Source organism: Castor canadensis, chromosome 15 (genome assembly GCF_047511655.1).
Source record: "Castor canadensis chromosome 15, mCasCan1.hap1v2, whole genome shotgun sequence".
Lineage (NCBI taxonomy): Eukaryota > Metazoa > Chordata > Mammalia > Rodentia > Castoridae > Castor > Castor canadensis.
This window is the reverse complement of record NC_133400.1, coordinates 14,032,480-14,056,023: the sequence shown is the minus strand read 5'-3', so window position 1 is coordinate 14,056,023 and position 23,544 is coordinate 14,032,480. Positions and strand designations below refer to the sequence as shown.

At 37.6% G+C, this 23,544-nt stretch overlaps 1 protein-coding gene across 2 annotated transcripts in view; it reads left to right on the top strand.

The window, feature by feature from the left end:
* The window catches only part of Phlpp2 (PH domain and leucine rich repeat protein phosphatase 2), a 68,710-nt gene that overhangs the window by 22,416 nt on the left and 22,750 nt on the right, over positions 1-23,544 (top strand). For both annotated transcript variants that reach the window (XM_020176125.2, XM_074055717.1), the window contains exons 4-9: positions 6,085-6,275; positions 15,584-15,709; positions 17,587-17,741; positions 20,377-20,523; positions 20,899-21,129; positions 22,716-22,918. In XM_020176125.2, coding sequence (XP_020031714.1) covers positions 6,085-6,275; positions 15,584-15,709; positions 17,587-17,741; positions 20,377-20,523; positions 20,899-21,129; positions 22,716-22,918 — 1,053 coding nt within the window. The remainder of the gene's footprint in view (positions 1-6,084; positions 6,276-15,583; positions 15,710-17,586; positions 17,742-20,376; positions 20,524-20,898; positions 21,130-22,715; positions 22,919-23,544) is intronic.

The window sequence follows — 23,544 nt, the reverse complement described above, 5'->3', positions numbered from 1 at the left end:
GTCTTTTATGGTAAGTCATCATCAGTTTTATCAGTTCCTGTTTGTTAAGAAGTGACTCACTAATCACAACCCACCCTATAGAGAGGGTAAAGAGAATTAGGCTCCAATTTTTGAAGGGGAGGCATATCAGAGAATATGTGGACACATGTTAAAACCATCAAAAAAGGATGTTTCTCTCTCATGTTTCTCAATTCCTAATCCAGAGACAATCACAGTTAACAGAAGGAAAGATAGTTTTGAAGTATCTCTTTGAAGCTAAGAGCTGAGTAATCAGCTTTAAATATGTCATGTGTAGAATCTTTGGTGAGTCAGCTTAGTTAGAATTCAATGTTGATGAGGCCAAGGTCATGAGGGTCTAAGTTCAAACCAGTTAATGTTGTTATGTTCTGTATCCCAGGGCAGCCTTTTTACAATTGCTAATTACCAGTTGGGCTGGAGAGGGAGTGCCCTAGAAAAGTGAGTGGAATGACTGAGTGCAAATTCATGGGATAAAAGTCATGGAAAAGGACTAGGTATAGCTCAGTGGTAGAGCACTTGCCTCACATGTGTGAAACCCTAGGTTCAATCTCCAGCATTGCAAATGCATACATACCTACCATGGAAATAACATTTTTTTTTCACTAAAGTTGAGTGGATAGCATGATCAATCTCAGATTAAGGAAGTGCATTAATCAATACCTTCTTATTCTTACTTGTGTGTAAAAGGAAGTGGAGTCTGGAGAGTCTGATTTGCTTTGGAAGTCATAGTTCAGATGGCATAACTCTAACTGGGCATTTCTTTCTGTACCACATTCTCTGCACACATTGTTTAAAATAGTTTTGTAAAGTTGTGTGCCAGTGATTCATACCTGTAATCCTAGCTACTCAGGAAGCAGAGATCAGGAAGATCGAAGTTCAAAGCCAGCCTGGGCAAATAGAGCCGTGAGACCCTATCTCGAAAAAACCCACCACAAAAATAAGCCTGGTGGAGTGGCTAAAGGTGTAGGTCCTGAGTTCAAACCCCATTACCCCCCTCCTCCCTGCAAAAAAGAACATTTTGTACAAAGAGGATAAATACAAACCAGACATAAAAGAATAATATAGTATGTTTCCATTCATTTAAAGTTTAAAAACAGGTAAATCTCAGCCATATTGTTTAGAGATATATAGCAGTACTACTGTCTGTCTATCCAAATCTGTTCTTTTCCTTTTTCCTTAATAATAGAGTTGGAGTTGGCATATGACTGCCCAGCTTCACCTCATCTCCTAGTCTGTTAGAGTTAGGTGTGTACAGAGAATAATATTTTCTTCATGGTTTGGGTGGAATTGATGAGTGCCACTTCTTCACCTGTTTTCTGTGCCCAGTGCTCTTTTCCTTTCCCAGGGACTAGGAATGACAGTGAACAGTATTTAAAGTCAAGTGTTGAAAGAGGCAGAGCCACTATCAATCTGAGTTTCTGAATGATAGTGTTGACTCCTGGCTACTCAGAATGCCCACCTGTATAGAATTAAATGTCTGTTGTATTCGAGTCATTATATCCTGTTTGTTATGGTAACCTAGTCTACTATAATTTATATAGAATGTTTGCATAATTGGTAAAAATATAAAGACAGTAAAGAAATGGTTATTATGCACATCAGGGAACATCTACCCTTTAAGGTTGAAAGAGGAGGACATTATTCTTTTAAGTAGAATTTTTGAGTGATTACTTACATACATTTTAAATTTTGACTAAACTTTCCTAATGTTAGATGATATCAGTAAGCACTTTCTTTAATAGAATTTAAGAGTACTCATTTTCCAAAACTTATGCCAATATCAGGTTTCATTGTTAAATTAATCTTTGCCCCAAATTGCAGAATGTACAATCTCTTGTTTTTAATTTAAACTTCTTTGTTAAAATGTAGAAGTAGTATCATGGAAAAACATCCTGTTACACTAATATACTTTTAATTTTTTTGGGTGGTACTGAGATTTGAATTCAGGGCTCATGCCTGCTAGGCAGGCACTCTACCACTTGAGTCAGTCACCAGCCCTTTTTTGTGTTGGTTGTTTTCAAGTTAGGATCTTGCAACTATTTGCTTGGGCTGGCCCCAAAACTCAGTTCTCATGATCTCTGCCTTTTGAGTAGCTAGATTACAGGTGTGAGTGCCTGGCCATACAATTACTTTTATGATTCTGTATTTTCCTAGTCTAATTTTATGTGCAATTTCATATTTGTAATTGCTATTTATACATTTTCCCTTTTAAAACATTGTGTTTCAACAAGGGGATTGGACTCTGAGCACATGATAAAAGTGAGAGCACACAAGGGAGGGGTGAAGATAGGTAAGATACCTAAAAAATTAGCTACCATTTGTTGCCCTTAACGCAGAGAAGCTAAAGCAGATACCTTAAAAGCAGCTGAGGCCAATAGGAAAAGGGGACCAGGAACTAGAGAAAAGGTTAGACCAAAAAGAATTAACCTAGAAGGTAACACCCACGCACAGGAAATTAATGTGAGTCAACTCCCTGTATAGCTATCCTTATCTCAACCAGCAAAACCCCTTGTTCCTTCCTATTATTGCTTATACTCTCTCTACAACAAAATTAGAAATAAGGGCAAAATAGTTTCTGCTGGGTATTAAGGGGGTAGGGGGGACAGGGAGGGGGCAGAGTGGGGGGTAAGGGAGGGGGTGGGAGCATGGGGGCGAAATGAACCAAGCCTTGCATGCACATATGAATAATAAAACAATAAAAAAAACATTGTGTTTAATTACACAAGTAAATTACTAATATAAGATCACTATCTGTAGTGTTTTAATTTGTTATGATTACCTCCCAAGTCCATTAACTACTTTATAGATAACCACTGCTATCAATTTGTTGTGTATTTCTTCAGGATTTTCTAACTTTTTATTTCTATGTAGTATATATTTGTAGAAATACATGGGTTTTATGTACATAGATGATATCAATTGGTATTGGTTTTCATGCTTTTATACCCAGCAATAGTGTGTCTTAGAGATCTTTATCAGTATTTGCAAAGCCACAATATCTGTGTATTTCTTTAAGATTCATCATATTAAATATCATTAATTTTATTCATGATATTTATAGTCTGACTATTTGTCTAGTGATGGACTTTACATTGTTTCCAGGGTTGTTGTTTTTTTTCTTTTTTCCTGTTATAAATAGCATTCTAAAAAAAAAAGTGACTCTTGGTGTACTTTGTGCTTCTTTAGAGTTGATCTTTAAACATGAAATTATTGAGTCATAGGATGTTTTCATTTAAAAACATTAGTAGTTAACTACTGCAGTACAGTTTCTGCCCTCCCCCCCTCCACCCAGCAGTGCTGAGGATCCAGCCCATGGCCTCAGGCATGCAAGGTGAAACATGTTCCATCTTCTGTGAATGAGCTCATTCTCAGCCCTTGCAAAAAAACCTTCTGTATTTAGTCAGTATTTCACAGTACTCCTTTGCCCACATCTTTTTAAGTTTTTATTCTAATGTTGTAAGATGAATGTATCTTTCTCTTTCCTTTTTTTTTTTGGTGGACTCAGGGCTTTGCACTTGCAAAGCAGGCACTTTACCAGTTCATTTTGTTTGGTTATCTTGAAGATGAGCCCTTGTGAACTGTTTGCCCGGGCTGGCCTTGAGCCTCCCTCCTCCTGATCTCAGCTTCCCAAATAGCTGGGATTATAGGCATGAACTGTTTGTTTTTGTTTCCCTGATTACTTAGTATGGTTGAGAATTATTTCATATTTTCATTGAAGCTTTAGATTTCTTCTCTTTTACATTACCCATTGATATTTTATATATATTTCTGTTTCTTTTTTCAAATTGGTTTAAGAGCTTGTATTCTGAATATACATCCTTTGGATGCTGAATTTTTTAGCCTGCAACTTTTAGTTTTTTGGGTTTGTTTGTTTTGGTAGTATTAGGATATGAATTCAGGGCCTCAAACTTTGCTAGGCAGGCGCTCTACTACTTGACCCACTTCATTAGCCCTAACTTTTAGTTTTGACTTATTTTTTATTGTGCAGAAGTTTAAAACTTTATGCACAATTTTTCTTACTATGCTTTTATATTCCATGTCCATCCTAAAGATACTATGAATTTTATTCCAGAACTTTTATATTTTTAAAATACAGCATAAGGTAAGGGATATAAGTCCTTTTTAAAATTAAGTTCCTATGTAGGCAAGGATCTAGTTTTGGACTTGATCTTGTTTCCTTGATTTATTTGTCTTTTCTTATACCAATACCAAACACATATACATATATGTGATATACTTTGGTAGCTGATAGGGCAGTTTCTTATCCGTGTTCTTCTCTGGAAAATCAGGGAACTCTTCAGTAATCAGGGAACTCTGGGAAAAAGTAATATTTGAGTTGTTTCTTTAAAAATATACCATTTTAGTAAGCAGAAATGAAAAGGGACAGAAGTCGGGGGTTAGGAATTTCATTGCATGTTTCATTGCAGTCTGAGTCTAGATTGGAGCTGTGAGTGTACTGTCAGTTTAACCTTCATTGCCAAGTGGCAGCAGAAGGTGAAGGGATCCAAGCAAGCCAGAGGAAGATGAATCCTGTACCAGTATGGATAATTCAGAAGGGATCTGAATTAGGGAGTGGGAAACAATCCTTCCTATAAGAGACTTTTCAAAGGAATAATCAGCAAGAGTTAATAGTTGATTGAAAAAGTAAGTTGAGGAAGAGAACCCAAGAGTTGAAGTAGACTGTGATTTTTGAGTCTGAGTGACTTTGGGAGATGACAGACTTGAGTTGTGGGAAGAGCTGGTTTACCGGGATGATGATGGCTTGATTTAGGCATGTTTAATTTTAAGTGGTGGTGAACATGCAATTGGAGATGTCTGGTAGGTAGTTGGAAATGTGGAACTAGAACTTAGAAAATGTAGATCTGAGAGAACCAAACTCCCTGACGAAGATGGAATTTAGAATATAGGTGGAAGGATTGCTTGCAATAGAAGGAGAAATGGCCATCCAGTAAGTCTGCTGTTGACATACAAGATTTTATTTATTTATTTACTTCTTGGTGGTATTAGGTCTTGAATTTAGAGCTGCACACCTGGCAGGCAGGTACTCTACCACTTGAGCCATGCCCCTAGTCCTAAAATTACCTATGAGGAAACACCTGGTTAAGTGAGCCGACTGATGCCCAAGGTTACACTACCAGTGTGTGGGGCTATTTAAAGAACACTCTGGTTTTCCTAGCTCTGTGTTTACCATTTATACCACCTCACACTCCTGCTGCTCCTCTTATTTCTGTGAATGGTACTTACCTGTTTCTGGTAGTGCTTTTGCCATCTCTTCTGTCTGAATGTGCTCTTTGTTCACTGTGTTTAGTCATATGAAGACTTGTGATGGGAGGAAGGATACATGAAGAAAGAGAAACTTGCGCATGTGTGCTGCTTCTGCCATCACGCCATGAGAAATGTTGATTGAAATACCAACCATAAGTTTTTCCTTGTGAGGGACAGAGAGGGAGAATTGTGTACAGAACTCCTACGGTTCTTACTTTCTTCCTTTTAAAATAGACTAATCTCAATAGTGGCTGTCATTGATTCCATGCTGCTTTTGTACCTAAAATGTTGGTTCTTCATATTATGTTTTTTACAAGAACACCTTGAAGGCAGGAGATTAATAAAATCCAAACCAAGATAGGTTGGTAAAATCCATACTGTATAAATGAGAAAAATAAAGCTCAGTGAGATTGGGTAGTTCAAGGAAGCAAAGTGGTAGAGCTGGGATTCAAACTCGAGTGTGCCTGACTCCAAAGTACATGATCTTAACCTCTGTGCCGTGCTGCCTTTCTCTGCAGTGTCTGTATGAGAGAAGGCTATTTAAAGAGTTAACAATGACATCTGAGGTAAAAGTCTTGATTTGTAGACTATAATTCACAAGTATTTCCACTATGTGAGTGCAATGGTGGGTATTATTTTAGGACCGAGAGTTTATTTTGTAAAACCCATATTGCTTGCTTGCATCTATATCTATAAATAAAGTTGCTGAATGCTGGCAGATAATGCTTGCATTTTCCCTTCCAATGTTATAATATTTTAATGGTGGATTCTGAAGTACTGTTTTTTTTTTTTTTTTTTCAGAAAAACCATGCCAGATGGATCATCTGGATCGAATCCTACTGTCTGGCATCTATAACGTACGCAAGGGAAAGACCCAGCTGCATAAGTGGGCTGAACGCCTAGTTGTTCTTTGTGGTACCTGCCTTATTGTTTCCTCAGTGAAAGATTGTCAAACTGGAAAGATGCACATTTTGCCTCTGGTTGGGGGGAAGGTAAGACTCATAAAGATGAATTACTCATTTGATTATTAAGAAAATTAAGTCAAAGGATGTAGCTCAGTGGTAGAGCACTTGATTAGCATGTGCAAAGGCCCAGTTTGATCCTCGGCATAGAAAATTAAAAAAGGAAGAAAATATCACAAATGCTTTTTATAGCTTTCCCCCCTATCTTTCCAAAGAAGCCAATATGAGCATCATTAATGATTGTATCACAGACTCTCTGGAAGGTTCAGAGGCCATCCATTTCCTCAACTCCTGCAGCAGAACCGTCAATGAAGATTTTCACCCTCGCTTCCACTGATAGGCACTGGATGCTGTTGCTGGTAACACCAAGAGTAGAAGCTGTCTTGGGAACTAGAAGGAGCTGCCAAAACCTTACCAAATAGATTATTTTCAGTTTCCTCTTTTTCCCCATTAGATTAAAATCTAGAGTCTGGGTAGTCATATGCCTCAGTGCAGCAGCCAGGGAGATGTGCTATTTCTGCATCTATCTTAGAGGATTTGCCCTCCCAGAAAAGAAATTCACTTCCTGTTAGAAAAACAGAATGACTTATTCCTATAGAAAGCTATATATAATTTTATTTCTTTTGTTTTGAATCTTGAATGGCATAACTAATGTGATTTTAAGAGAACTTCCAAACAAAATGGCCTTGTGAAGTCATGCTTTGAATATTCATTCTGGGCTGTAATCCTAGCTACTTGGGAGGTGGAAACTGAGAGCACTGCAGTTTGATGCCAGCCGAGGCAGAAAGTTAGCGAGACCCCCCATCTCAATAAAATAAGCAGGTCATGATGATGTATGCTTGTTATCCCAGCTAAGTGAGAGGCAAGATAGGATCATATTTTCAGGCCAGCCCCAGGCAAAAAGCAAAACCTCCATCTGAAAAATAACCTAACTCAAAAAGGACTGGAGATGTATCTCAAGTGTTTGTGTACCAAGTGTAAGGGCCTGAGTTCAAACCCCAGTACTACAAAAACAAGCAAATAAATAAGTGTAAAGAATATCTGGGTCTGGAAATATACAGTACAAACATAAGGTCGTTAGTAGGTCTGAATCTGTGAACCTGCTGGTCTTTGAGTCTGGAAGGTATTCAGTTTAAGAGTTCAGCTCTAAGTATGCAGGTCTAAAAATTCTCTGCTCATGATGGGAGATTTAGGCCAGGCTCATAGTTTAAAAAAGCTAAAATCAAAAACTACTAACCACTGGCTGAAATCAAGCCTTGTGTCTTGATAGGGTCCTAAAAATGTAGGAGGGTCCAGTTACATGGCCCGTGACCAGGAATTGAAGCAACTCTCCATTGGCTTAATGAATGAATGTAGCTCCATTGTCAACCAAGGGGCAGGAACTTACCACTGCCAATATGCGACATGGTTCTGTTCTTGCAGGCTGAAGGACAGAGTAAAGAAAGTAAAATTGCTTGAGAGGGAAAAGGTGAGTGAAGATAAGATTGAGGATTGGTAGAAAGGAAGCAGGGAAAAGAGTAAGATCAAGAAAGAAAATGAACCTCCCATCTAAAAAGCTTGCAAATAATAATAATAAAAAAAACCACTTGGAAATTATATGTTAGGGAAGAGATCCACAAAAAAATTAGAAGATAAGCCCAGTTCAGTTTGAGATGGAAATTTATTATTTATTTATTTTTGTGATACTGGTGCCTACACCTCTAACCACTCCACCAGCCATTTTTTTTGTGAAGTTTTTGTTTTGAGATAGGGTCTCTCGGACTATTTGCCTTAGGCTGGCTTCAAACTGTGATCCTCCTGAGTAGCTAGGATTACAGTCATGAGCCACCATCTCCTGGCTATAAATGAGTATATTGAAAATAAATTTGTTTAGGGTTTTCTGAGACAGAATGGAAGAATGGAAAAGGAAAAGAAATTCTGGAATAAGAATATGTAGCTATAAAAGATTTAATTAGAATATTAGAAATGCAAATATAGTTATTAAATTTAAAACTTAGTAAGTGAATCAATTCTAAATCATACAGTGAAAATTGACTAATAGCGTAAAGCCATTTTCTCCCTCCCTCCCCTGCCTGCCATGGTACTTGGATTTGAACTATGCCTTGTGCTTATTAGGCAGGTACTCTACCTCTTGAGCCCACCTGTGGCCTTAAAGTAAATTGATTCTTATCCATTCTTTCTTTCTCTTACTAATGGAACAGAATTTCGTTTAGGCTAGCATGAGGCCCAAGATCAAAAACTGTTATCTTCCACCCTTTCTTATAGCTAGGGATGGCTAGTAAGTATAAACAGAAGTTTCCAGGTGAAACTTGTGGGAAAACCCTTTAAAATGGAGTAGACATGAATGGTTTGACCCTTTGTTCTATTCTACCTCCCTTTGTAGAACACAGTCCCTCATTGTTGGAGATCAAGGAGTCATGTGGTTACCATGAGCTAAGTGTGGCTGTTTGGAAAGCAGGAGGAGCCTGATTAGTTGCTGATGTTAGAGAGTTGCTGTACCAGTCCTGGACTGACTCCTGACTCCCCCCATTCCCACTTTGCTTTTCTTAAGCCACTATAATCAACCAATGTACTCAGGAATTTCACAGATTAAAAAAAGAATTAAGAGCCCTTAAAAGAGACTCGTATACAGGCTATATGAGTTCCAGAATAGAGAACAAAAGGTAAGAGAGAAATAAGAGCTGAAAAAATAATGACTGAAAAATTTTTGGAAATGAAGACAAACAAGAATGCTTAGATTAAAAGTATATGGATTCCTTCTTATTTTTTTTTTTTTTTCATTTTTCTTTTATTATTCATATGTGCATACAAGGCTTGGTTTATTTCTCCCCCCTGCCCCCACCCCCTCCCTTACCACCCACTCCACCCCCTCCCGCTCCCCCCCTCAATACCCAGCAGAAACTATTTTGCCCTTATCTCTAATTTTGTTGTAGAGAGAGTATAAGCAATAATAGGAAGGAACAAGGGGTTTTGCTGGTTGAGATAAGGATAGCTATACAGGGCATTGACTCACATTGATTTCCTGTGCATGGGTGTTACCTTCTAGGTTAATTCTTTTTAATCTAACCTTTTCTCTAGTTCCTGGTCCCCTTTTCCTATTGGCCTCAGTTGCTTTAAGGTATCTGCTTTAGTTTCTTTGGATTCCTTCTTAGACACATTGCAGAACATAAAGGTTAGGAGCAAATGTGAAAGTTTTCAGAGAAAGCCAGGTGTGGTAGTTCTGGTCTGTAGTCCTAGCTGCTTGGGAAGCTGTGGCAGGAGAATCTCTTGAGCCCAGGAGTTTTAGGCCAGTGTGGGCAGCAAAGAGAAAAAGATTATCTACAAAGGAATGACAGACTTAATAGTTGCCTTATCATAAAAAAAAAAAAGGTAATTGTTGAAAGAAAATAACTAAATGGCAACTTGTGTTTTATACCCAGCTAAACTATCTTAAAAGAGTCAAAGCAAAATGAAACATTTTTAGATGTATAAAGACTATGAAGCTGACAGGTTCTCATTGAAAGAACTACTGAAAGATATACATCTAGATCCCCTCCCCTCCAAAAAAAGAGAGAGGGAGAGAAAGAAGGGAAGGGGAGAGGAGGGGGAGGGAAGGGAAAAGGAAAATAATGATGAGTATACACATTGATAAAATATGGTAGAAAATTTAATAGTGATTGTAAGGTTAAACATTCATATTTCTTCTAAGGTCAGACTACTCTAAAGAAGAGTATAAGATGTGGCAATGTGCTCAAAAATCATGAGATGAGAGGATAGAAACACCAAAATATTTTAAACTTTATTAGAAAATTTGTCAAAATATCAATTAAAAAATTTAAAGGTAATTGCTAAAAGTAAAAAAGGGGAAAAAAGAATACCAAAGACTGAAACTATGAAGGAAGATAGGGAAACTTGGGGAAAGGAGTAAAATAATTGGCATAGTAAATTTTCACAAACTGTAGTGATATAAATAAATTCAAATATGTCAGTGATCACAGTAATTGTGATTATCAGATTATGTTACTTAAAATACTATTTGTTGTTTATAAGAGATATATTCAAAACCTACTCTGAGAAGGTTGAAAATGAAATGATAGGAAAATATATACTAGTTAGATAGCAAGCAAGAAAAAATTGAGTGGTTATATTTTATATTAATATCATATGAAACTTTTTTGTTGGGCTAGCACTCTATCATCTGAGCCACTCCACCAACCCTATATAAAACTTATTGTGAAATTTTGCATACAACAAAGAACTTGTATCCAGAGTGTATAAAGAATTTTTGCAACTAAGTAATAAAAAGAAAAATAACCCAGTATAGATTGGACAAAAGATTTGAGCAGACCTTTTAACAAGAAGATATACAGACAACAGATAAACACATGAAAAAGTCTTCAACATCATTAGTTGTTAGAAAAATGAAAATAAAAGCCACAGTGAGATACTGCATACCACTATAATGGCTAAAATTAAGACTGATGAATACCTAGTTTGGCAAAGATATGGAGCATTGAAACATTTTTATATGTCACTGATTGGAACGAAGTTACCTTGGAAAACAGTTTGCTCTTTTCTTGTAAAATTAAACATGTGCTTATCAGATGACTCAACAATTCTACTCCTAGTTGTTTACCCAAGAGAAATAAACATTTGTCCTTACAGAGACTTGTAAGTGAAGGTGGATAGCAGCTTTATTTATAATAGCCCAAACCAGAAACAACCCAAGTGCTCATTAACTAGTGATTTGATAGACAAATGTGATCTGCACAATGGAATACTGCTAAGCAGTGGAAGGGAATGAGCTGCACGCACACCCACCCACCCCCTTAACCCCAACCCCACAAGAACAAGGATGAATCTGGAAAGCATTATTTAAGGGAAAGAAGCCAGACCCAAAAGTCCACTTACTGTATGTTTCCTTTCATATGACATTCTGAAACAGGCAAAAATATAGTGATAGAAAACAGATCAGTGGTTACAGGGAGGGGATTGACTGCAAAGGGGACAAGGGAGATTTTGGGGGGCATAGGGCTGCACATTTTAATCATTTATAAAAATTCATCTGACAGTTCACGTCAAATCAGTGGATTTGAAAATCTGAATTTTATTTTTGGTATGTTTAAACTCAGTAAAACTGACCTTCCTTCAGAAAACTTAAATGGAAAACGCATTAGTGGTGATTTAAAAAAAAATCTCTCTGCAAAATGGTGAAAGGAATATTTTATTATGAATATTTAAAACTTCAAATTGGCACAATGAACCCCCCTGAACAATGAATATATGCTAATAAAAATGAAAAAAAAATTCTAAAGTTGTATGTACATATATAACAATGTAGTGTTGCCATGTGTAATATAAAATTAACATAATTACAAAGGAAACTTAACTTTAGTAGATTGACAAACCTTTCTCAGTTTTTGACGTGGTTCTCTATACTGTGTGAAACAGTCCATAGTATGTTAAAGAAAGATTATTCTGGAACACTATTCTTCATTTCAATAAGCTCTTTTGTTTTGGCACAGACTCATTCAATTGCACTGACTTATTAATGAAAAATGGTCATGTTATGAATATTATGATTGAATGTTATGAAAATTATTTAATTTTAAGGAATTTTTTCAATTTTTTTTTTTTTGCTTAAAGTATTTTGTATTTCTGCCACTTGATTCAGTCTTTAGTTGGCACCAGAAATGTAATGATTTACAAGTTATAACTTGTAACTTTCCAACTGATGTGCCAAGATTCAGTAGCTATGACATATCAAAGTAAGATGTATGACTTTGAAAAGAGTACATCTGAGGCTGGTGGAGTGGCGCAAGTGGTAAGAATGCCTGCCTAGCAAGTGTGAGGCCTTGAGTCCAAATCCCACTGTTACCAAAAATATATATAGTATATATAAAATATGTATGTATATATATATATAAAATATATATGTAAATAATAGAGATAAGAAAAGAGTACATCTTCATAAAAGCTGGGCTGTTAAGAATTTGAGGGAGACATGCTCATGGATTGGTAGAATCAACATAGTAAAAATGTCGATACTCCCAAAAGTAATCTACATGTTTAATGCAATTCCCATCAAAATTCCAATGACATTCATTAAAGAGATTGAAAAATCTACTGTTAAATTTATATGGAAACACAAGAGGCCACGAATAGCCAAGGCAATACTCAGTCAAAAGAACAATGCTGGAGGTATCACAATACCTGACTTCAAACTATATTACAAAGCAATAACAAGAAAAACAGCATGGTACTGGCACAAAAACAGACATGAAGACCAGTGGAACAGAATAGAGGACCCAGATATGAAGCCACACAACTATAACCAACTTGTCTTTGACAAAGGAGCTAAAAATATATGATGGAGAAATAGCAGCCTCTTCAACAAAAACTGCTGGGAAAACTGGTTAGCAGTCTGCAAAAAACTGAAACTAGATCCATGTATATCACCCTATACCAAGATTAACTCAAAATGGATCAAGGATCTTAATATCACACCCCAAACTCTAAAGTTGATACAGGAAAGAGTAGGAAATACTCTGGAGTTAGTAGGTATAGGTAAGAACTTTCTCAGTGAAACCCCAGCAGCACAGCAACTAAGAGATAGCATAGATAAATGGGACCTCATAAAGCTAAAAAGCTTCTGTTCATCAAAAGAAATGGTCTCTAAACTGAAGAGAACATCCACAGAGTGGGAGAAAATATTTGCCAACTATACATCAGACAAAGGACTGATAACCAGAATATACAGGGAACTTAAAAAACTAAATTCTCCCAAAACTAATGAACCAATAAAGAAATGGGCAAGTGAACTAAACAGAACTTTCTCAAAAGAAGAAATTCAAATGGCCAAAAAACACATGAAAAAATGCTCACCATCTCTAGCAATAAAGGAAATGCAAATTAAAACCACGCTAAGATTCCACCTTACCCCTGTTAGAATAGCCATCATCAGCAACACCACCAACAACAGGTGTTGGCGAGGATGCGGGGAAAAAGGAACCCTCTTACACTGTTGGTGGGGATGTAGACTAGTACAACCACTCTAGAAAAAAATTTGGAGGCTACTTAGAAAGCTGGACATCGATCTACCATTTGATCCAGCAATACCACTCTTGGGGATATACCCAAAAGACTGTGACACAGGTTACTCCAGAGGCACCTGTATACCCATGTTTATTGCGGCACTATTCACAATAGCCAAGTTATGGAAACAGCCAAGATGCCCCAGCACTGACGAATGGATTAAGAAAATGCGGTATCTATACACAATGGAATTCTATGCAGCCATGAAGAAGAACAAAATGTTATCATTCGCTGGTAAATGGATGGAATTGGAGAACATCATTCTGAGTGAGGTTAGCCTGGCCCAAAAGACCAAAAATCGTATGTTCTCCCTCATATGTGGACATTAGATCAAGGGCAAACACAACAATGGGATTGGACTATGAGCACATGATAAAAGCTTTAGCACACAAGGGAGGGGTGAGGATAGGTAAGACACCTAAAAAACTAGCTAGCATTTGTTGCCCTTAACGCAGAGAAACTAAAGCAGATACCTTTAATGCAACTGAGGCCAATAGGAAAAGGGGAACAAGTACTAGAGAAAAGGTGAGATCAAAAAGAATTAACCTAGAAGGTAACACCCATGCACAGGAAATCAATGTGAGTCAATGCCCTGTATAGCTATCCTTATCTCAACCAGCAAAAACCCTTATCCCTTCCTGTTATTGCTTATACTCTCGCTACAGCAAAATTAGAAATAAGGGCAAAATAGTTTCTGCTGGGTATTGAGGGGGTGTGGGGGAGAGGGAGGGGGCGGGGTGGGGGGGAGAGGGAGGGGGTGGAGTGGGTGGTAAGGAAGGGGGTGGGGGCGGGGGGAGAAATGAACCAAGCCTTGTATGCACATATGAATAATAAAAGAAAAAAAAAAAGAATTTGAGGGAGAGTTGTTTTGTTTTGAGACAGGATCTTGCTAATGTAGCCCAGGCTGGCTTCAAACTTGTGATCTTCCTGCCTCAGACTCCTGAGTGCTAGAATTACAGGTATGTGCTGCCATATCCTGTGAGAATTTCTTTGAACAGCTGTTCTTATGCTGTGAAAATCTACCACCATCCCAAATAGGAAGTGGGAGAGGGGAGTTTCTTGCTTTTTCTTCAAACCTAGTGGAAGAGGTTTCCATGGGACTCATCGCTTGATAAAGGTCCCTTGTAGGAAGGAGGACATAGTGTGCTGGTGTCCTGCCTTCTGACTTTGAGCTATTAAGGACAAGAGATATGCTACCTAGATGTTGGTGACAGAGCAAAAGCACAGTTAATGTGTTGGAATTATTGTTTACTCTGTGGGTTTGTTAGTGTGACTCATTGCAGAAGGCTGGGAGTTGGGGGAGGACAGTATACACAGGCCATGATGTGTGGGCACATTCTCTTAGAAACTCAGGTTTGTGCAAGTATCACCGTAGTCATCATTGGAGCCTTTTACGACCAAGAAGCCCTGCACCCCTTAGTTGTCATCCTATTAATGTCCCCCTAACCCTGAGCAACTTACAGATCTACTTTCTGTCTCTTTAACAGTTTGCCAATTCTGGACATTTCATATAAATGAAATCATAAAACAGATGATTCCTTGTGGTTGGTCTCTTTCACTTAAGACAATGTTTTCCATGTACTTTGTTTCTGTTTATGCCCAAATAATATTTTATCATACTGATATGCCACCTTTTATTTATGCATTGATTCATTGGTGGATTGATATTTGGGTTGTTTCTACTTTTTAGCTACTGTAAATAATGCTGTGACCCTTCATGTAGAAGTTTTTGTGTGGATGGATGTTTTCAGTTCTCTTGGCTATAAGTGTAAGAGTGGAATTGCTGGGTTATAGAGCAACTATGTTTAACCCTTTGAAGAACTGCCAGACTGTTTTTAAAGTGTCCACACCAGCAGTGCACGAGAGTTCTAGTTTCTCTGAATCCTTGTCAACACTTTTTTTTTTTTTGTTGGTACTGGGGTTTGAACTTGAACTCAGGGTTTTGGCTTGGTAGGCAGGCCCTCTACCACTTGAGCCACGCCTCCAGCCCATCAATACTTGTTATACATTAGTTGCTATTATCTGTGCTTTAATTTTAACTATCTTAGTGGATGTGAAATGGTATCTCATTGTGGTTTTGATTTACATTTCCTTATTGGCTGTTGAGATTGATTACCAGTCATGAGATTATTGGCCACTTGTATATCTTCTTTGGCAAAATCCCTATTCACATACTTTACCATGTTAAGAAATTGGATTGTTTGTCTTATGCTTCTTGATGAGGATTTCTGTTTAGTGGTTTTGGTTCCCCCTTTCATCTTCAGATAGAAGAAGTGAAACGCCGACAACACTCCCTTGCTTTCAGCTCAGCTGGAGCCCAAGCCCAGACCTATCACATCAGCTTTGAGACTTTGGCCGAGTACCAGAGGTGGCAACGGCAAGCGTCTAAGGTGATACATGATTAGATGTCTTGATGTGAAGATAAGGATGTAGAAGCCCAACAGAAATGTAGTTTGAAACTAAACTTCTAAGACAGCAAGTCATAATTCTGAATTTTATTTCTAGGTCTTTAGTGTCTAATGAATATAATGGAAATTCACTGGGTCTTTAACTTATTTTTTATATTTGCATAGTACAAGATGCTGTCAGAAATATTTTAGGTAACTCTGTACCTTTTTTGTGAGGCAAGGCCTTGGAAGGAATTAAAACACAATGCGATTCGGCTGGGCATGGTGGTTCACACCATAATCTTGGCTGCTTAAGAGGTGGAGATTTGGCTGGGCACTGGTGGCTCATGCCTGTAATCCTAGCTACTTGGTAGGCAGAGATCAGGAGGATCGAGGTTCGAAGTTAGTTCTGAGCAGATAGTTCATGAGATCCTCTCTCGAAAATACCCAACACAAAAAGGGGCTGGCAGAGTGGCTCAAATAGTAGAGCACCTTCCTAGCAAAAAAAAGAAAAAGGAAGAAAAGAAAAAGAAGAGATGGAGATTGGTTGAAGGCCAGCCCAGGCAAAAAGCTAGTGAGACCTCATCTCCATAAAAAATCTGGGCATGGTGGTACACATCTGTAATCCCAACTGTTTGAGAGGTATAAATAGGAATAACAAGGTCCAGGCTAGTCCAGGCAAAAATCACAATACCGTACTTGAAAAATAAAAGCATAAAGGGCTAGGAGTGTGGCTTAAGTGGTAGAGAGTCCCTGAATGCAAACCCCAGTACTACATCCCCCGCCCCCGCAAAAAAAAAAAGACAGATTTGACCCTTGAAGGAATTGAGGCACGATAGACACATGGCTTTCCTTCTGCCATGGTAGTCAGTGATTAATGTATCTGTTCCCTGACTTGTAGCCCATGCCTCTTGATCTGTGTTTAGAACAGCCTGGATGAGCCACTTCAAATGTGAGCTTGTTGGTGAACAGTGACTTTTAAGTTTGTCACAAACCACCAGCCATTTTCCGTATATTCTGAGGATGATTAGCCATTTAGCATAATTTTTCCTTTTTAGCCATTAAAGATGAACAACTAGAAAAGTGTACTTTGATTTCCAAATTCTCTTGTTTTCTTAGCTATCTTTGGAGAGTTTTATATAAGCCATTGTTACAGTGTAATGTCATACCTCAAAGTAGGAGTGACTTTTCCAGTGATATACTATTTGTATGTTTAGATTCATTTTCACAAGTCATTCATTAGCATATATTATAGAAATAAAAACCTGATTTCGGTTCTATTGGATTTTTTATTGTATTGTTTATAAAGTCTGCTCTGAATAGAACTGATTTCAGTTTTTAAAAAACTGTCCCATTCTTCTGCTCTTTAAAAAAGTAGTTAATGTTTTTGAGCATCTGGTAAGCTCAGTAGTGTGCTTATGTGCTTAGTTATTTAATTTTATCCTTGCAACAGATGAAGAAGCTGTTCTAGTTAGTAGCAGAGCTGGTACGGCTACAAAAGGCCATGTCTTTTCAAATCATACTGTCTCTCAAGAGTTTTGTACAGTTACTTTGAATCATCTTAATGTTACTCTTTGTATGAAATGTTAACTTTCCATCTTTATGATACATACTTATACATACATAAATATATTATGACTTATATGTATATTTGCTCTTGTATAGACATCACAGCATTTATACCTTTCTTTTTCAAGCAGTTTATGATTTCAGGGAATAGTAAAAATGAACTGTTTCTTATAAATGAACAGTTGGCTTTCTACCTTTTTATCTTTCCTAGTTTTAGTCAGTACCTTTTTGTGCAAATACCATTCTGTTCTATGCAAGGTAAAAAACATTCAGTACTAGTTTAGAAAACTCTTTTCTTTGACCTTATTCAGGTGGTGTCTCAGCGAATCAGTACCGTGGACCTCTCATGTTACAGCCTGGAGGAGGTTCCTGAACATCTCTTCTACAGTCAAGATATCACCTACCTCAACTTGCGACACAACTTCATGCAATTAGAAAGACCAGGGGGCCTTGACACACTCTACAAGTATGTGGAAAATAGGTTTCCAGGCCAATATGTTCAGACCAAATTATAATCAGTATCTTAGTGAATTATACCTTTAAATAAGCACACTTACTCTATTAGTCCATTTCTCAGTTCTCTAATAAAATACCAGAGGCTGGATAATGTATAAAGAAAAGAAGTTTTAAGTCCAAGATCAGATGGCCCCATCAGTTCAGCTTCTGAGGGCCTCTTTGTTTATATCACATCATGGCAGAAGGCATCATGGTGGGGCCCATGTGAGAAGGATAGATGGAAGGGCAAGGCAGGAGGTCAGAGAGATTCAGGGGGCTAGGCTTAACGTTTTATAACAACCCATTGTCTTGGAGACTAAGTCACTTCATGAGACCAGCATTAATCTCTTCTGAGGTCAGCACCTTCCTCTAGGCCTCACCTCTTGAAGGTCTACCAGTTCTTATTCCTACCCTGCCAGGACCAAGATTCCGGCATATGAAACTTGGGGAGACAAACCACATCCAAACCATAGCACTTATTATTTTATATGTATACTAAATTTTCCATTCCTTTTTGAAGAGAAAGTAAAAATTTTTAATCACACAATTCTCCCACCTTCTTATCCCTGCTCCCTCTTGCCAGCTGCAAAACAAGATTGAGCAAATTTCTGTTATGGAGGAACTGTGAGTTGCTGTTGATCTGGATGAGCTTTTCATGTAAATCATTGACAGTGGAGCATGATCTATAAGTGTGGGGGATCCAATTTTTGGGTAGCTTTTGAATCAGAAGTATCAAATTGAAAGGACTTCAGGCAAACAGGCCTAATTTCTGAAATTCCAGAGGCAGAGCTTTGCCTTTCCTTTGTATCTGCTACTCCCAACTCTTAAGTCTTTTGTCACCTATGAAACCTTTTCTTCTAATAAAGGAACCATTTCATCTCTATAGGACTATGACTTACATATTTTTCTGTCTCCTTTGTTAGAATATGTTCCACATTTCTATCCTCTCCTCATTCTCTATTACTCTTCCAGTTAAGAATGGATTTACTTGTGGATGCCCACAAGTAAATATGTGGCATAAGTAGTTGTCTGGGCTTCTGGTAGGAAAGGGAGAAATCGGAAATTAAAGTATTTAAAATGGTTTAAATTACATGATGATTAGAATGATAATATACATTAAAATGACATTTTATGTACTTCCTTAATAGCTTATAATTCTAGAATAATTTCCAGAAAAACTTTTTATCTCATTTGATACCGTGTTTTAGAAAGTTTTTTGTATAAGCCTGCATTTAGTAATGAGATAGTTATTTTAATGATAGTTTTATATAAGCTGAGTGCTGGTGGCTTACACCTGTAATCCTGATGACTTGGGAGGCTGAGATTGGAAGGATAGAGATTTGAGGTCAGCCAGGTCAAATAGTTCTTGATAACCCAGCCTCCAAAATAACCAGAGCAAAATGGACTGGAGGTGTGGCTCAAGCATAGAGTACCTGCTTTGCAAGTGTGTAGACCTGAGTTCAAACACCAAGAAAAAAAAATAATTATTATATATAAAAAGGAATACAAGCTGTGTAATGTTAAAGAAGTCAGTTTCTAGTATTTTCTTCTGAATTGCTATGAAAACAGTTAATGCAGTTAGAGGGCTGAATCAGAAATTCTGAACTCAAAGCACCAGGTCAAAGGAATATAATCAGTAATCAAAGGCAGGTCATCCTAAAAGTTGAATTTTGGGAGAGCATTAGAGTGAAGTACCAAGGATTCAAATCTAGAAGCAGCTGGTAGGGGTCATCATTACAAAGAGCAACACTTCAACCTTAGCATGTTGCACTTGTGTAACAAAAAGTGATACTCTCATGCTCCCAAAGTGACTCATGTGGATCCACTCTGGCCATACTGTCTCTAGGCAAGACATTATAGCTACATTTACTTCTACAAACAAAAGAGAAGCATTAAAAACACTATTTCATGTTTTGTGTCAGATCACATTATAGTAAAATGCTGTTCTATACGTATTTTCAAGCTCATTTGGTCCATTTATTTCAAGGAACTTTTGAGCCAATGTAATTTCAATATAAAAGAAGTTGCTTATAATGGGGTTTGATCTACATTTAGCTATTCCTTTGCCTGTGAGTTGGTTAACTTTTCTAAGACTTTTGTATACTACATGCAGGAATTTAATTACAGAAAATATTTCAGAAATATTGAATACCACTTGATACAAAAGAATTGCACCAGCATGAGAGCTGTTCTTCAAGATTTTCTGTCTTTTTATGGAGAAGAGAACTTCTGTCACACTAGCCCCAATTTCCTTGATGGTGTGGACTGCACTTAGTCATCTTAGTATCCTTTGGGCCCACACAACATTTGGCATGTAGTGAGTGTTGAGTACATATTTTTGGAAATTCTATAATGGCATTTGAAATTGATCATTTAGTTGGTCATGGTACTTCATGCATGTAATCCAGGCATTCAGCAAGTGATAGTAAAGGATCACCAGTTTGAAGCCAGCCTGGGCTGTGCATAGTGAGACCCTGTCTCACAAAACCCCCAAATACCCCAGTCCCACCAAAAAAAAAAAATCATTAAAGGCCATTGATGTCCTTTATAAAGGCATATAACTGATTTATTGAAATATAGTATATATTTTTGTCTTTGCCCTTTAGATTTTCTCAACTGAAGGGCCTGAACTTGTCTCATAATAAACTTGGGTTGTTTCCTGCATTGCTATGTGAGATTTCTACCCTGACTGAGCTCAACCTTTCCTGTAATGGATTTCATGACCTGCCAAGTCAGATTGGCAATCTGCTAAAGTGAGTATCTAACTTTTTCTAGATTCCTCTTTTCCTTTGCAGAATAAACTTGTCTAGCATTTGGAATTAAGGTAGTACCTTGAACTTTTTGAAGTAAAAAATGTAACTATTAGGATGCTAGTCAGCAGTGTTTTTTGACCCAGAGTTCTCCATGCCTACAGAATTGACCAGTGCCTCCATTTCAACAGCAGAGGCCCTTACTCTTCAATGTTGGAGGGCCATCCTTAGTAACTGTGTCTAACTCATCTGTTAAATCTATGGGTTGAGAGTTGTGATATTTTAACATTTTGAGATTGATGACAACCTAGTGGCATAAATCAGGAATCCATTTGAATGAAAATTTAATAAGATAGACTTGTTTTTTTCCTCCTTCAGTCTCCAAACCCTTTGTCTTGATGGCAACTTTCTGACTACTTTACCTGAAGAATTGGGAAATCTGCAACAGCTTTCCTCCTTGGGAATTTCCTTCAACAACTTTAACCAAATTCCTGAGGTTTATGAGAAACTCACGATGTTAGATAAAGTGGTTATGGCAGGAAATTGCTTGGAAGTCCTGAATTTAGGGGTGCTGACCAGGATGAGCCATATCAAGCATGTGGATTTAAGGTGAGGCTGTTTTTTTTTTTTTTTATTACCAGAGCTTCCTTTAGTTTGACTCTTGTGAACCTTTAAGTCTTCTCTTAAAAACTTCTTTAAAACATTGGGATTTTAGAACAGCATAGAAATAGATACTATCAACGCTCTAGTAAAACTTCATTTATCACCCATTAGCAGAGAGTTTAAGGATTCTATCTGGTAGGTGTACCCCATGATAGAGACTATCAAATTGCCTTTGACAAGGTTGTTCTGCATAACCCTTTAGCAGCATTTTATGAGAATTCCCATTTCCTCACATCTTTAAACTACATTGGGTTTTAGGAATCTTTTTTGTTTGTTTTTTGGCAATAGAAGGTAGAAAATAGTATTTCAGTGTCTTAATTCACATTTATTTACTTAGGGAATGAGGTTGAGCATCTTTTTTATATGTATATGATTACTAGTTTTTAGTTTTTCATAAGCTTGACCATTTTCCTGTTGAATTGCTGGGTTTTTCCTTGATAACATTGTATTACAATTGATATGTTCAAGGCTTTAGTACTAAGATTTTTTATAGGAATTTATTTTCTAGTCATAATATTTTCTTTTCTTTGTTTGTTTGTTTCTTTTTTGAGGTACTGGGGTATAAACTCAGAGCCTTGCATTTACCAGGTAGGCTCTCTGCCATTTGAGCCATGCCCCAGGCTCTTTTTATACTTTAGTTGTTTCTTAGGTAGAATCTTGTGTTTTTACCTGGGGCTAGCCTTAGAATACAGTCCTGCTACTTACTGCCTCCTGCATAGCTGGGACCATAGGCACATGCCACCACCCCATCTTGTTGATTGAGATGGGGGGGGCTCTCTTGAGCTTTTCCTGGGCTGGCTGAACTGCTATTCTCCCTATCTCTACCTCCTGAGTAGCTGGGATTATAAGGGTGAGCCCCTGTTCCTGGCTAGTCACAATATTTTCTTAAAGGAAGATGATAGAGTATCTACTAGAAGGTCTACCATTTATAGGAAGCCCTTAATGTACCTTGTAAAGTCATAGTAAAAGATTTATTGAAATACAGGAAAAGGAGAACAGGCCTGCCTGTATTAAATCATATAGGTGTACAGAAAAGAACCAAGAAGTCATGTTCTAGAGTTTCTGTTTGAACTATTTTGTGTATGTACAGATTATTTTCTTCTCCATTAGTGTCATATGAGTCTTAGCACAAGAGACAGAGCAGACACAGCAATGGGAGAAGGAGGGGCAGCTGTTCTCTCTTGTGACTGCTTAGCTATTCATTCATCCAAAAGTGTGTTCATCTTCTTGTCCTTCATTCCCACCTAACCTTACTAGGTATTTGAATGAAAGTGTTTACCTGTGACTTCTTTTTTCCTTCTCTTTATTTAATTTGTATATATGTTTGCTAGTCTGGATTGTCTAACTTAGTTGTGTCTTGTTTACAAGTCATCTGTGGTTATTTCTGCAATACCTTGCAAAGTAAGACAAGTAGTGAAATTCCTAAGTTATTTAGTGAAGAGAAAGGGGTCATACACCTCTCCAGTTTTTCTTTTGGTAAACACACTTAGTAGAATTTATTTTTGATTATTTCTTTGTTTCTGAATATTAAGGATGAACCATTTGAAAGGCATGGTTCTTGAAAATCTGGAGGGAAATAAATACATCACCCACATGGATTTGCGGGACAATCAGCTGACTGACTTGGATCTTAGTTCCTTATGTGGCTTGGAGCAGCTGCATTGTGAGCGGAACCAGCTGAGGGAGCTAACACTCAGTGGCTTTTCCCTTCGAACTCTCTACGCCAACTCAAACAGTGAGTTCTGTATCCTTCCTCCTGTTTCTTCTCTTTCAGCTCTAGTGTGAGCTTTCTAAGAAGAAAGGCATCTGTGGTCCTGTTCAACCATTCTGCGAAATGGAGGTTGTGGCTTATTGAGACTTCACTTTATCTTTTAACTTTGCTGTCGACACTTAAATGTGAGATATGCACAAAAAGACATGGCAAGAAGGTTCAGCAAGTCAAAGGTCACATGTTTTCTCTCATATGTGGAATATAGACCTAATACAAATACAAGCAATATTCTGAAAAATAGGTCATGCTAAGGGGAGGTCACATACGAGAGAGGGAGGGTAAAAGAAGGAAGCTAAGAAGGTGAATATGGTTGATATACTTCCTATATAAGAATAAATATAGAATTTTTAAGCCCATTGAAATCACCGTGAGGAGGGGGACTAAGGTAGAAAGGAGAAAAATAAGGAGATGAGCCAATTTGGGTTATAATACATATATACATGGAACTGTCACAAGGAAACTCCCTGTACAGCAATCTTAAACAAAAATGTCTTTTTTCTTATACAAAATCAGAGAACAGGAGGGCAGAAGAGGTCCTGTCTGGGGCATTGGTACTAGTGGAGGAGGGGAGTATGTAGGGAAAGGGCATG